Source organism: Podarcis raffonei, chromosome 3 (assembly GCF_027172205.1).
Source record: "Podarcis raffonei isolate rPodRaf1 chromosome 3, rPodRaf1.pri, whole genome shotgun sequence".
In the NCBI taxonomy this organism is placed as follows: Eukaryota; Metazoa; Chordata; class Lepidosauria; order Squamata; family Lacertidae; genus Podarcis; species Podarcis raffonei.
In genome coordinates this window covers 71783140-71798584 of record NC_070604.1, presented here as the reverse complement: position 1 = coordinate 71798584, position 15445 = coordinate 71783140, and the positions used below count along the sequence as shown (strand labels likewise).

Below are 15445 nucleotides of genomic sequence, written 5' to 3'. Positions count from 1 at the left end.
ATGAAGTTCGCTTTACACATGGTAAACACGTGTGCAAGGGTACATAACAGAGAATACAAAAAAAAGGAGATTTAGGGCACAGTGGAGCGAGAAACAGAAACTAAAAAAATGGTTATGCTCTTTTGTAAAGCTTCTTGCCTAGTAGAGACTGCCAATCATCTGGGTGGTCTTCAGATTTGTGGACCAAGAAAAAGAAAGACGTCTAGAAGAGCAGCTTCGAGAGACATGGAAGCATTTTAAAAAGGAAGAGCAAAAGGCAAATCATATCTGGATTAAAGGCTAAGGTAGTGTGTGTAGTGGTTAGTTCCCACTTGGCCAGAATAATCACTGGGTAACCTTGAGCCAGTGATCATTGCTCTTGACTTACCTATCACACAAGGTCTGTTAAAAGGGGGAGTTCCTTGGGAAAAAGGTGAGATTGAAACGTAATAGAATAGGATGGCTTTCTCCAGGTGTCTAAACAACAGGAACAGGCAAACAAGTGATGGAGTGCTGTTACTTGGGGGCCACCAGAGCAAGCAGACATCCGGTTGCCACCTGCCTATCAGAAAAGGCAGAGTGCTCAGAGAAGGGCCTCCAAGAGAGTTTGGCTGAAGAGCAAGTTCATGTGGGATAAAGTATAGTTCTGAAAGTTGTTCTACCATATAGCACTTTCCTTTTGAGAAAACAACAACATACTGGCACCCAATATTCTTCTAAAATGTCATTCCAGCTCACCAATTTTAGGCCATTTTGTTCACTCCGAGACATCCAGTAGTGATGTTCAGACTACCCTTGGCTTTAAGTTAGCCTGAGCTAAGCATTCTGGCCAATCCTTTGTGAAGCAGAACTGAAATTTTCTAACTCAGAAACAGGAAACATCCACCCCATCAAAGAGAAAACCAAGGGAACTTCTACTGTGCAGTGGGGATCCAGAGGCCCCTTGCAGTTTCCAGTGTTTAGAAGTCAGCCTCCCATGGCTGGCCAGCTGGTCAAATACTTGAACCAAGCCCACTCAAAGTAATGGAGTGGAGTGTCCTTCTTCCTAATGATTTTGACAATTCATTCTGCTTCTGCGGTAGTAGTCTGGCAGATCTTTAAAATGTATACTCAGAATTGTACAGAAAAGTTCTCTAGATCTCCATCTCTGTTCTGAGACCCATTACAAGGTTATTTAAAATTACGAAAAATTAATTAATCTGGGAAACATAATTTAGCTTTTATTGAAATCATTTGAACACTTTTTGTTACATTAAATCAGATTCCTAAGTGGAAGCCAACCTTAAGCAAACCAGTGTAAATAGGAAAAGGTATAAACAAGGAAGAGTTTCTAGCCAGTGTTAAATACTGGTGCATTGTCCATAGAAACTTGCTCTTTGCCCGTGAGATCCGTCAGAAACAGAGTAGATGTCAATAGCTATAGGGAGATCTTCATTCAATGTTGCCAACAACACTTTAATTTCAGTGGCTCCAGCAGGCAAAACTGACCTGGATGTTCAGTGATATTACCCAAAAAACATTTGTTGCCTCTCAGTGTCCACACACAGTGTCCGCCAAAATTCAAGTTTGTGTCTGTGCAATTAAGGCTTCTGTTCGCCTGTGGCTTTGAGCAGGCATACATCTCTCCCAGGGCAGTGAAGCTGATGTTCTAGAAATTCCATAGCTTGGCTTGGAATAAATTAGTTCCATATGGTAGGGTTAGGAGACTCTTCCAGAAGGGCCATTTCCCAAAAGGGACAGGGTTCCCCCTGCCTTCTACAGCCCCTGAAGCAGGATCGCATTTCAAAAGAGGTACAGCGTTCTTCTCATCACGACAACATTAGGAGGAGTTATAACAGTGAACATCTGCCTTCCTTACTGCTCTTCGAAAGAAACAGCAAAGCTAAAGGAGAGCTCTGGGTTATTTCACCAAAAGTTTTGTAAATACTGATGAATGATTTAATGTGATTGGCTAAGCCCACCCCCCCAAAAGAGACTCAACATGCAACGAACAGCCACTGTGCAAGGCTAAAGCTATGAAGATTTGTACCTTCCAGTAAAAACACTTTTCAAATCATAACGCATTTTAAGTTAGGATACGGGAAATCAAATGTACAGGCAAGTTTAAACAGACCAGCTCCAAAATGTACATCAAAACAACCCAGCAAACATACAGAGGACCCCTCATCTCCATTTCATGTGATGGGGTGAATCTGTAACACAAACACCCTGGCCTGCAGGAAGAGCAAGGTGCTTATTATTATTTTCATGAACCTGAGTACCGAGAACAATAAATAAAAATAAGAGTGTTAAAATACAAGTCTCGTCTTGAAGGTGAGGGGACTTCGTTCAGATCTGAGCCTACCTTTTGGAAGCATTATGAAGCCTCTACAATCTACAGAGCGGGGAGAGTGCAAATCCTGGCTGAGGAGAAGAATTGCCACAATTCATTCCGGTGGATGCTAGAAATCCCGTAATCACTAAACAGACCATTGTAAACAACTAGGATTGACCCTTCTTTCCTCCTCCCACCTTCCCTTTGAAACACTCCCTTGCAAAAGGCATCTGCAGCTAAAGTCTTCATATTTGGTTGGAAGTATTTTGTTTGTCCCACCTTTATGTATATATATATGTACACACACACATGGAATTTTGATTAGGCACAATGAAGGTTAAACGTTCAACAGGTCCTCATCGCTGTCATCATGAAAGGAAGCTGTCTTCACTGAGTTCTGTAGCTTCCGTTGGCCAAAAGCGGTGCTGCCTTTGCTATTCTTGTTGCCATTGAGCAGGCCAGGCTTATTGCTGCTTGGGAGGTTAAGGGTCTTGTCATGAGGAAGCCTACTAGACTGGACGCCCCTCGCTGAATGAATCTTCACCTCTGGTATTGTGAGGACTTCATCCTCGCTGTCCATATCATCCACATGAAGAGAAGTGAGAGCATCCGACTTGACTACTTTGCTGGTGATGTGGCCATTTTCGTGCCCTTCGTTTCCTGACTTCTGGTTGGGTGCAGCTACCTCCTCCATGAGCCATTCCATTTCGTTCTCGTTCAGTTCTTCAGTGCTTATCTGTCATGTTCAAGAGGGTGCAGTTAACAAGCAGAATTTTAAAGTCTTTGCACAACCATTCTATGGATCCCAAGATAAACCTCATATTGGAATGAGGTCATTGAAATGGATCACAAGCTCAGTGGCAAAGAACCATGGAGAATTCAACCTGGCACCAGTTTATAAAAATCAAGCAATAACCAAGGGAGGATATTAGGAGCAAGTGATGGGAAAGGCCTCTGGTCTGAGATCCTGCTCCCCGTCAAGTAGATAATACTGGGCTATATGGACCATGGGTCTGACTGAACAAGGCATCATCTTATGACCAACTATTTCATTTTACTTTTCCAATCTGCAAATTTCTTCTTACATACAAATAAAAGTATAGCTGAAACAATTCCTATTCAACCATTTTAAAGGAATTACTACAAACTTAGCCTGGTGTATTTCTTGGCCACAAAGTGCACCCTCACCTCCACCCCAGGCCCCGTATGGATTTCTATTAACTATGTCCCCTGAAGGAATGGGAAATTATTTAGGAAATCTATGTACACCAAAAGGAGCTGGACCTATTCATTGTATCAATGTGCTTTTTTCTTGCTCCCAAGCTTCTGCACTTAGCTTGAAAAATAAATTCAATTCTCAGAGATTTGGCTTAAATCCCTTAACACAGCCATATTAGAAAACCCAATGTTCTGAGTATTCCCCACACCAATCAGATATGAAGCCTGGACATACGGAAATTCTTTCATAGGATTCTTCAAAAACTGGAATAGGACAGGAGGGAATAACCCTGACTCTCAACAACAAAGTTATGAATAATCAAGTTTGTTTTTTTAAAGAGATTCTATAGGACTTCAATTGCTAAGTAAATCTACTTTATATTATATCACAAGTAGCCCCTGATTACATGAAACAAGTATGATTTTAAGCAGAGTTTGCAACTATGCATACAATTCATAGTCAAATGGAGCAAACCCTCTGAGTCACACAGAGAAACAATTACCTTTGTATACTTATAGGAAACATTAGATGTTCTCCGACAGCAGTTGGCTATCTTTTGCTTCATGGTCTCTCTACAAAATAGCAAACATTAGCATTACATACTTTTGAGTAAAATGCAACTTACAAATTCACTACTTCATTCACTTCTATTATTAACTGCTGGCTTAGCCCTACCTCAGCTTCTACCAAAGGGATAGGCAACCTGTGGCCTTCCAGCCATTGTTGGACTTGGATCAACCCCAGCCAGCAAGGCCAACAGGTCCAGCAACATCTGGAGGGCCATAGGTTCCCCAATCTTCCCATTACACTGGTAACTCACATTTCTGCCATCTTAAAAAGAAAACATGCAATATTTTATGTGGAAGGGTGCACTAGAAGGAGCTTGCTCAGAGCAAGAGCACCCACTAACCTTTTCATACTTCCCCTTGCATACTTCCCCTGCACAACATCCCTCTTCAGTTGTTAAAGGATTTAACAGGATGTAGGCAGGCGATGAGAGGGACGCGGGTGGCACTGTGGGTTAAACCTCGCCAGAAGCGGCTTAGTCATGCTGTCCACATGACCCAGAAGCTCCAATAAAGCGAGATGAGCGCCGCAACTCCAGAGTCGGCCATGACTGGACCTAATGTCAGGGGTCCCTTTACCTTTAGGCAGGTTGTAGTAAAGTTAGTACTCCCCTATTAGCTATTCTTTGGTCAAGTGGAGAGTAAGGCCTTGTGGGAAACCAGTAAGGAATATGAGGGCCGTCCTGTTGCTTTAATTTGTGGGCCCGCTGGCTCCAAGGGCGTGAGAGGACTTCTATGGGAAAGGAATTGTTGGGCTAATTTGAAGGTTAAACACCTGTGTTCGAAGCTGTGACCATACCCTTTGAACTGCTATCTATCCTTGATTGCTTGAGAATGTACATCTGCCTAAGTTCTACCAGTCTCCATGGGAAGGGAGGAAACCCCTTGATCTGGGTTCTGAAGGCTTAATTGGGTTTTGCAGGTTTAATTAGCTCAGCTGCTGTAAGTTAGAATTATTAGCTCACAAGCTAGTCATTGGAGAATTCAAATGTAATCAAAGGGTTCTGATTGGGTTCTGGGGTCCCTAAGTCCACGTGTAAATTATGGTTAAAAGATCTTGCAAAGGGGTTTGAAAGCGCGCTCTCTGCATTTTCGCATGGAATCGCCCGGCTGCTGATGTCCACCAAGCAGCCGTCTTTTCGTCTTTTGTGCTTTTGCCTTGAAGATTTTCTGAGACCTTTGGATGTGGATTTCTGAAAAGACTCTAACTATCCCAGCTTTGCTTTAGAGTATAGAAGTGAGTACCGTATTTTTTGCTCTATAACACGCACCCGACCATAACACGCACATAGTTTTTAGAGGAGGAAAACAAGAAAAAAAATATTCTAAACGAAACAGTGGATGTATGATTTTTGTGGTTCATTCTGTGGCCACAGACATGTGATCTGAGAGTGAGTTTGGTGTAGCCCAATGCAAAAATCCTGAGGAGCCATGTGGATCCATGTTTGTAACCACGTTTTTGCACCACTGCGGCCCCAGGCAACAGTGGGTGCATCATTTTTTTGGTGCAAGATGTAGCCATGGACATGCTATGTGGTCTGATGGTGAATTTGGGATCCATGTGGATCCGTGCTTTGTAACCACGTTTTAAGTGAGGAGGGAAGGAAAAGCACTCAAGGGACAAGGAGCACGCGTGGGGTGGGTGGAGAAGGATGCTGCTAATAATGAAGAAGGGGGGTATAAGGGAACCAATCAGACAGGACTCGTGTAAGCGGCTCCTCTCCTCTCCCGCTTTGCTCCTTTAAAGAAGCAGGCTCTCTGTCCCTCTCTCCTCCCCACTCAGCGGCTCTTCTCCCGCTTTGCTGTTTCAAAGCAAGCCACGGAGGAGGGAAGGAAGGGGAACCATGGATCCTCTACTCATGACTGCAGCAGATTCCCCCCGCCACCCGTAGGCATTCCCTCCATAACACGCACAGACATTTCCCCTTACTTTCTAGGAGGAAAAAAGTGAGTGTTATGGTGCAAAAAATACGGTATATAGCTAGCTATAATTTACAACGTTTTTATTTTTCTGTACCTGTAATGTACCAAATAAAGTGCCTGCTTATTAGCATGTTTTTATGTTTTTAAAATAAATCTTAAGAAAGACATATTCTTGTGTTGTGTGTGCCTATCCGGGGGAATGGCTAATTCCAGCGTCTAGACTTCTTGGTTGCGCTGTATCAAAGGATGTCTGCCTGCAAGCTTGTGGAAGCAACTTGTAGTTTGGGGGTTAGCCGGTAATAATGGAGCACAGCTGACTCCCTTGAGCTGTGGCTTCAGGTAACCCTGGGACGAGGGAGTGGTGGCAGCTCTACCAGTGCTATTTTGTCCTGTTTCTGAAAAGTAAACGGGTTTGCCAGCCTTGCCCAAGAAACCTGATCTGGCCGGAGAAGCAAAGACAGGTGAGGGAGGGGCAAGCGGCTGGGCGCCCAGTTACTACACAGGTGATCTGCTGAAAAAGTCAATTTTGAGGAGCAACTTGAGGAAGGTGACTTGATGAAAGGGGGGGGGAGGGAGTGGATTGGTCACAGTAGAAAGCATGAAGGCAGGAATGGGAGAATGACCATTGTACTAGTGCTTGGGAGTTTCAGCAATGAAGCACGTAACCATGGATGCCTCTGGACACAAGGTTCCCTAAGAAGAGTTGTGCCGCACACAAAAATGAAGTATCCCAAAGCAGAGATCATAGAATTGGAAGGGAACCTGAGGATCATCTAGCCCAACCACCTGCAATGCAGGAATATGCAGCTGTCCCTTACGGGGATCAAACCTGCAACTTGGTGCTCCTGTTGCTGGTTGTGTACTCCCAATGGACTAGAAATAGAAGAAGGAGAAGAGGAGTTTGGATTTGATATCCCGCTTTATAACTACCTGAAGGAATCTCAAAGCGGCTAACATTCTCCTTTCCCTTCCTCCCCCACAACAAACACTCTGTGAGGTGAGTGGGGCTGAGAGACTTCAGAGAATTGTGACTGGCCCAAGGTCACCCAGCAGCTGCATGTGGAGGAGCGGAGACGCGAACCCGGTTCACCAGATTACGAGACTACCACTCTTCACCACTACACCACACTGGCTCTCTTGTTGAAGTGATCTATGTTGAAGTGATCAACATAGCCCCTGCATGGATTTGCGAGGACTGAATTTGCATGGGGGTGAGGACCAGGAATTTATTGAAAAACTGGAACCCCATTCCATCCCTCCTTACCGTCTTTCCTTTTTATGAAGTAACAGGATAACTAGGCATGCTGTAAGGACCACAAGGAGCAAACTCAGTATGGCACCAACTGCTTGGCTTCTTCCTGAAAGGCCTTTATAAATTTCTTCTACAAATGTTTCGTTGTTTGTTGGCTTGGAGCTTCTGCAGGCAATAAAAAGAAACAGTATTGAGAGGGAGGGGCCTGTATCCAAAAGGTTATTTTCGTACATGAGTGTTCTTTTTGCTTCCAAACCCAATTCAGGATTCTGCCTGTGATTTTTAGAACTTCAAGGCTTACTAGTTTTATTTTTATTTTATTACTTTATTGAGTTTCAGTCTTTTATTGTTTTAGATATCATTAGTATTGTGTACCACCCTGGGATGTTTATAAATAGCAGTACACAAATGCCTTAAATTAAAAAAAATAAGCTGTTATATTAGGAAAAGCTAGAGGCATCCAGAATAAGCAGTTTAATCAGTGGATTCTAATTTTTTTTTTAATATACACACACTAGGGAGACTCAGAGATTTGTCTTTACATGGGATCCGTTTGCCAATCACGACACCCCTTTAAAAAAGGTAGGTGCTATCTAACCCACATAACTATGACTGCAGAATTACTATGGCTGCCACTCTGTGTGGTTATTAGGTGTCACTCAAGATTCCAACATGGCTTTTAGTAATGTACAACCCCTCTCTGTTATCCCATAGGGAAAGAAGTGACAGGTTTCAGTGTTCTCACTTACACCAATGGACAGACTGCCGAGGTGTACCAGGTAAACAAGTACTGGCAATCTGATGACTCATGAAGGAATCGGGGGATGCCTTCTTTGGCCTGCTGGCTGCAGTGGAAGAAAATGGTTGAAGATGCAAATTTTGTTTTGTCTCTGCCACATTGGGACTCTGAGGAGAACACGACATCCAAATCACCATCTACAAAAAAGAAAGAGGAAAGATTCAAAGTTTCTAAGAAATTACAACTTACCTATTCATATTCAAGACCTCTTAAAGAGAGAACAGTGTTAGATTTGTTGCAGCTATTTGGATTAGGGGGGAAAAATAAGGGAGTTCCTTGAGCTAAACTAATGTTTGATCTATGCTTTCTCAACAGATGTTGCATTTCCAAGACATATCGCTAAGTATGTTTGCTGTAACCCAATAAGTTAATATTAGAAGCAATAGGTACTTGCCCTGAACATGATATTTAGCCTTGCTAGAAGATCCAATTTTCCTAAAATGGGTATCTGATGTTTTAACTTGACATATGTTGGCTCCAGAGCATTCACGGTGCTTTGAATGAGTGATGGCAGAAAGCTGAATTTCATAAATGTAGGTGTCACCATTTGCTCTTATATCACCGGAAGCATTGTATAATCTGAAACAGAGTAGATTCATGGTTTTTAAAAGACACAGGGAACAAATATAATCAGAGTTAACAAACAAACAAAATATTCAGTATGCATTAGTCACCTTAAGCACCTCTTCTCACTTGATTGTTAATCCAAGTTCATATTTCAAGTTCAGTTCCATTTAACAAGGAGACCTGCACAGCACATCTCCAGCTCATCATGACTCTTCCAAGTAGGCTATTCTTCCAAGTATATTGTGTTATCTTGTGTTGTTACTTGATACTACTCTACAATATGCACTAATCTTATTTGGTCGCCTCCAAGCACGTCTGAAGCAGTGACTGAGTGGCTGGAATTTTTGTACCCCTGCCTTTTCTACCACTTCTTTTATACCAGGAGAGTATACTTACTTGTAATATATATTGCCCAGACTGAAATTCTTCCCTGTCACTGGATTTATGATTGTGCCATTCTTCATTGTTACTTCCTGGGGTTTCACAGCGCAAGCAGCCCGAGTTTCCCATGTGATGTAGTAAGCACAGTTTTCTTCATCAATCCTAACAGGAAATACAGAGAAGCAAGGAAAAGGTTTACCAGCAATAAGCATAAATGACACGATGGTAGAGGCCGCGTGATGGAGAGGGAACAGCTAAGACTTATTTGCTGCATATCTGTGACTGTCTATATTCAAGTGTTTCATTTCAAGTTGATAAAACTGTGCCCTCTTTAGCACATTTCTATGAATACATCTAAACTTGGAAATCACACCACGTGCATTCACCTATTCTACAGCAGAATATCTAAGAGAGTAATTTGTGGCCCACGAGCAAGTTGTGGAACAGTTGGAAATACCTCCTCTAAGCTCTAAACTTGATTTAATTGCTCTGATCGACAGTGAGGCCATTTTGATCAGCACCAGATTATCATTCAGGCTGACAAGGCTCTAGCTCTGAGTCTGTGATTATCTTAATAAGCACTGGTGTGCTCTAATTTTCCCCTAGAAAATCACCAGTTAAACTGGCCCTTCTTAGCAGCCTAAGGCCTGTGCTTTTTGTAACATGGAATTGGTTCTGATAATGTAAGTGAAAGGGCAATAGGTAAGCAGCCCCCCAGGAGACCCAGGAATTAAGCTATCTACACAAGAAGTATGAGAACCATTGTCCGCCAGCAGCTGCTCACTTGATAATAACTCTCTTCAGTAGACAGCCACTCATGACACCGTTCCTCCCTACCACAATCCCTGCATGGACATCATACACTCTTCCAGAAAAACCTGGTTATCAACAAAAGAACAAAACTGCTGCATCTCAGTCTAGTGCCAGTGTCCCATAGAAACATCTTCCAGTTTGAAACACAGAACACACACATTTTAAGACCATCAACACCACAGAGTTGAATAAAATTACACTTGACCAGGAAGAAACAAAAAGAGGATTACCAGGATCAAGACTGGGAGTGAATGCAGTTGCATGTACACTGTCTTTTAGAAACAAAACAAGAGAAATAACTGGGATAGAAAAGAGAAATAACTTTGCAAAAGGAGGCTCTGAAGAGGATCTGGAAATATAAGTGGCATGTCATATTTATGCATGCATTCTACAGCCCTCAGCTATTCAGCGGGGCCAAATTGCATAATAGTATCCCAAGATTCTTGTAAGAACAATGCTTCTGACACTCAGCACTGCAGAAAGAAGTTTGTAAAGATATACAGGAAAGCTCACAGACACCAGGAGTGCATAAATGTAAATAATGCTGATGGGGAGCTGCTAAAAGCAGGCTCCCAACTCCCTCTTGCCTGAAGGTTTTATTAGAGATCTGGCAGTAAAACTGGCAGAAGTCTCCAACAAAGAAATGCTCTTTATAGGAACATTTCCAAGACCGTGTGACAGACAAGACAGAACAAGGAAAACATGGAGCCTTAGGTAAGCACTAATGACATGGAACAGCACCTCCTAGTGGTTGGTGGTGTTGCTTATATAATTAAAATTCCATCCCCACCAAGTTGCTAACAGACAACCTGAGGCAGTAACTGTCTACTGAGCCCAAGGGGCAAGTTTTAGCTTGTGTCAGGACCCTCAATAAGAAGAAAATGACTCAGGAAAAGTAAACAAGAACTGTCTCTGTTTCTTAGCCCTGGCAAAGCAGAGTGTGCTTGTGAGAGAGAGGCCTTGCCAAGTACGCCAAGGAAGATGCGTGGGAGAGGGCTGAGCTCAATGGAGAAAAACCGACACTTGGAGAGGAACCACTAACCGCTAATCCATGTAGAGACACAGAATGTGCCACATATCAAGGCCCAGAGAAGACTCTTGAGCCAACATAAAGCTGGCACTGTTACTTAGTTACATTTTTACTTCAACTCATGCCTATGGGACACTGTTGTGTTTGAACAAAGTAAAAGGGGACGTGATGCAGAACAAGCTGATTAAATGATAATATGCTGTAATTCAAACATTGCAGGATTTATGTATCTAAATACTGCTTCATTTCCTCCTTCCTCAGCTTGTTACAGGTCAACTACATTCAATTTCTATTCATGCCAAGAGCACAAATATTATTCCGTTTATGCTGTTTTGTGGCAAAACTTGCAGCTAAGGTTACTGGTCACCCTGAAGATACCAAGGTCAAAAATTCCACCCAGTTGCAAGTCCTTTAACACAGGCCACTTTAACATTCATGGCTTTCGCCTGCAAAATCCTGGGAACTGGATTTTGCCAAGGGTGCTGAGAGCTGTTAGGAGACCCCCATCTTCTCACAGTTCCCAGAGCATCTAGGGAAGAGCGACTGATAAGCCACACTGGGAACTGCAGGTCTGTGAGAGGAATGGGGCTGCCTAACAACTCTCTGCATCTTTAGCAAACTACATTTCTGAGGATTCTCTGGGGATAAGCCATGCCTGTCGAAGCAGAATAACAGTGAGGATGCGGTCACAGTGCCAAGTAGCCTTGGATCCCAATCTTATGAATGTGTGGTGGAAAAAGGTGGCAATTCTCTCTCCCCTACCTGTCAATTCAAGGAACACTGCACGTACTACCAACATATCTGAGGTGTACACATTAATCACAGTAACATTCAAGAGGCCCTCAACTGCACTACACCAGCCAGTTACTCTTAACACTTTACCTATTAAACCTTGGCATGCCAACTGTTTTTCCACATTTCAGTTCTATCACGGTGGTTGCTTTTTTGTTCCTCTGTGGACACTCGTGGCCGTTGGAGTAACTGACAAGGATTCTATCATCTGAAACAGAAACATCACGTTCTTGTTAATTAAAAGGCAAGATCCAATGTTTTTTGGAACCAACACAAAAACACAAGCAATGCTTTGCAACAAAAAACGAACCAACATTTTAAAATCATGCCAGCCACCCACCCCCACCCCATTTTGACCTTGCATTAGTGACATTTCCTTCAATGTAATTATTGGTCCTTGTAACAGAAGAGCTCAAGATTTTACAGCTAGGTCAAATGGCCCAAAATGTATCAGAATGTTTGTGAATTTAGTTTCCAAAGATTAAGAGCAGGTCTTTCATAAAAGGTAAGGACCAATTGTTTAAGAAGTATTTGTCCTTTGGGGAAGGTTTTACCAAGTATTAATGGCACTTTTGCACAGGCCAGTGTACTGAACAGCAGGCAGAATCCACAGCCTGTTGAGGCTTTACAGCAGACTATCTAGTAATTTATATAGGGGCTGGATTACACCAATGAATGTTGGGTATTAAATGTTAAGATTTGTCTATGCCTCAATAAAAAGTCTAGCTTAAGCGACCATGATGAGAAGAAATAGAAAACTAAATATAATATAGATTTCAGCAGTTTAGAGTAATAAATGTAAATAGACACATTTTACATTAAAATATTTATTTCAGTTGCCCCCTTTTTTTAAAAAAAACCATGCACTGTATTTAGGTACATACCTGTTACATTTAGTTTCTGAGTATGTACTAATCCCAGAACCTGCACAGCCCCGTTCTGACTTCTCCGGCAAACACTTGCTCGTTCTGGGCAACCTGTGGGTCCTTCGTGGACTCTCTGACAGAGATTCATGTAGTAACTTTAAACAGAGGAGGAAAAGAAAACAAGTAATAGATCAGCCTAGTATATGACTGCATATTTACCATAGCTATGTGTACTTTAGGCTAAAACATTTAAATTCTGCACCAAGAAAAACTGAATGCGGCAACCTGCCTAAATTGTGTAAACTGAATTACCGTATTTTTCGGTCTATAATATGCCCCCATGTATAAGATGCCCCCTATTTTGGGGGACTCAGATTTAAGAAAATGGGGGTGGGGTGGCCCAGAGAATAAGACACCCCCTAATTTTTGACATTTTTAAAGGAAAAAAATCTAGTCTTATACATGTGAAAATACGGTAATTTGTCTATTTGCTAGTATCTTCCATAATTTTGGTATTGCGTGTCACAGCAGTGTTCTCCATTTTTCTTTTAATCATTTGGGGAGTACCGCCATCTCATGTCTTCATCTCTTCTTCTACGTTAAGTGGACCAAGCCTTTCCATTCCCCTCGTACTAGTTACCTTTTAAGTCTTCTATAAACCTCAATAGTTCTGTCCTGAACCTTTTTCTGTTTGGAAACTTCTGGAATCATAGTAAGCCCAGTATTCCAGTGACACTGGGCACTGCCAAGTAGCAACACCATTTCAGGCTAATGTGCACCTCTTTTCTACTGGTATACCTCCCCACTGTTACCTTGAGATATAAATTCCTCATGCATTCTCAAAGAAATGAGATCAAAAGACACAAGAGTGCAAAACCAGTTAAGCACAGTCCCACCTGTTTCTGTGTGACACTGGCAGCCTCTTGTCTTCAAAAGTTAAGACCAACATTTGTAAGGTGGCTCTCCTATCCTTCAAATAAAAATGTACTAGGAATATGGTTTCCATTAGAACTGTAAAACAGACTCACGAGCTGGTCTTGTCAGCAAAGATCCAAGATCCCGTGAGGGAGGAAAGCACTCTCAAATCGTAAGTTTTGTGCTTCTGAATAAACATGCACTCCATTTTCCTGGGTGGGCACACAACTTGCGTCTTCCATTCAAATGTCACTGCACAGCCATTTGTCTCACTCAGTAGTTGAGGGCTCCCATCATCAGCATTGTCATCACACTTGAAAATAATAGTTGATTCCCGGCGGCCATTTCCTGCAAGGCACAAGCAAAGGTTTCACCTTCATAAGCAACTGTAAATCCACACCCAAATTCTGACCACCGTCCCACCACAGTACATGGGCTGCAACCATGTAGCATTTGAGAAACATTTGCAGGCACAGGGAGCATAGCTGGCAACATTATATTCCAGGTTTTGAAGAGAAAAAAAACAACTTTAAAAAGCTTGACAACTTTGGCCAAAACTAAAACATGGCAACCCTAAGTAAGCCTACAAAAGTTGTTAGTTCACAAAGAGGGATCATTTGTAGCACCCTAGTGGCTGGAGAGGAGACTAATTCTTCCCATTGCCAACAGCTTCCCTGCCTAGACACCTGGAAATAAAACTCATCATAGGTGATTTACAGGTCTGTAAGGATGGAGGTAAAAAAGGTAAAGGTACTCCTGCCCGTACGGGCCAGTCTTGCCAGACTCTAGGGTTGTGCGCTCATCTCACTCTATAGGCCGGGAGCCAGCGCTGTCCGCAGACACTTCTGGGTCACGTGGCCAGCGTGACAAGCTGCATCTGGCGAGCCAGCGCAGCACACGGAACGCCGTTTACCTTCCTGCTGGTAAGCGGTCCCTATTTATCTACTTGCACCTGGGGGTGCTTTCGAACTGCTAGGTTGGCAGGCACTGGGACCGAACGACGGGAGCGCACCCCGCCACGGGGATTCGAACTGCCGACCGTGCGATCGGCAAGTCCTAGGCGCTGAGGTTTTACCCACGTTAATTTAGCAGTTAGGCTAAATTAATGGTTGAGTGCTGAACACAGACTCTCTGCAAGAGGGTGGTGGAATTAAGAAATCTAGGACAACTCTTGTGCAAGACCATTAGCGATACCAGAGAGGGAAACACAAAAGCAGCATCGTGAATTTTGTTTGATCTACATGCTATCTTTCTGACAGAAAAATTGTATATTTCACTTAAATATTCTCATTCTAAATGCATCTTCTCCAAGGTAAATCCTTCTGATTTTGACGGTGTTAATGTGCAAGCTTTGGATTACAGCCTCGTATTAAAATTTGAGCACCAGTGTCGTGTAGTTGTTAAGAGTGCTGGACTAGTACCCGGACAGGCCAGGGTTCAAATGCCCCTCAGCCATGAAACTGTGACCTTGGGCTAGTCCCCATCTCTAAGCCTAACCTCTACCACATAGAGTTATTGACAGGATAAGAGGAGGAGGGGAGGGGAGAACTTTTTGTCACCTTGAGCTCCTTGGAAGAAAGGTGGGATAGAAATTTAATAGAAATAAATAGATGAATAAAATTTCCAAAATATGTTTCAGTACATCCTGAAACAAACGATTACGGGGAGGAACACACACTATTTGTTACTGCCCATCCCTGACACTGCACAAAGGTGCTAACTTTGATGACCTGTTCTATGACAACCTTTACTGCGCATCTTGTCTTGCACACTGGCAAACTGCATGAGCACTGCATATCCTTTCCAACTCAAAATCAAGTTGGTCATTCATCAATAGGCTAATCTAATGCTCTATGCAAATGACTCCTGGTGTCGATTGGGAGAGTCCCATGGGTTAGCAGAAATATTCACTATCAGCATTCACCCTAACTCAGAGCAAAACATCTGGTTGTTTGCAGAGTTTCTAAAATGTGTGCAGAAGTGCTGTGCAGGCTGCAGGCCACAGTGTTTGTTGCTTTTCTTTTCTGTG

General features: G+C 42.7%; 1 protein-coding gene across 1 annotated transcript in view; it reads right to left on the bottom strand.

Annotated features, from left to right (window-relative positions):
• Positions 1 to 1177: 1177 nt before the first annotated feature.
• The window catches only part of IGF2R (insulin like growth factor 2 receptor), a 69808-nt gene continuing 55540 nt past the window's right edge, over positions 1178 to 15445 (bottom strand). Inside the window, exons 40-48 of the mRNA XM_053382328.1 lie at positions 13530 to 13764; positions 12520 to 12656; positions 11726 to 11843; positions 9016 to 9162; positions 8447 to 8631; positions 8003 to 8189; positions 7266 to 7418; positions 4015 to 4084; positions 1178 to 3029 (exon numbers count right to left, since the gene is read on the bottom strand). Of these exons, the coding sequence (XP_053238303.1) occupies positions 2631 to 3029; positions 4015 to 4084; positions 7266 to 7418; positions 8003 to 8189; positions 8447 to 8631; positions 9016 to 9162; positions 11726 to 11843; positions 12520 to 12656; positions 13530 to 13764 (1631 nt within the window). The 3' untranslated portion in view covers positions 1178 to 2630. The remainder of the gene's footprint in view (positions 3030 to 4014; positions 4085 to 7265; positions 7419 to 8002; positions 8190 to 8446; positions 8632 to 9015; positions 9163 to 11725; positions 11844 to 12519; positions 12657 to 13529; positions 13765 to 15445) is intronic.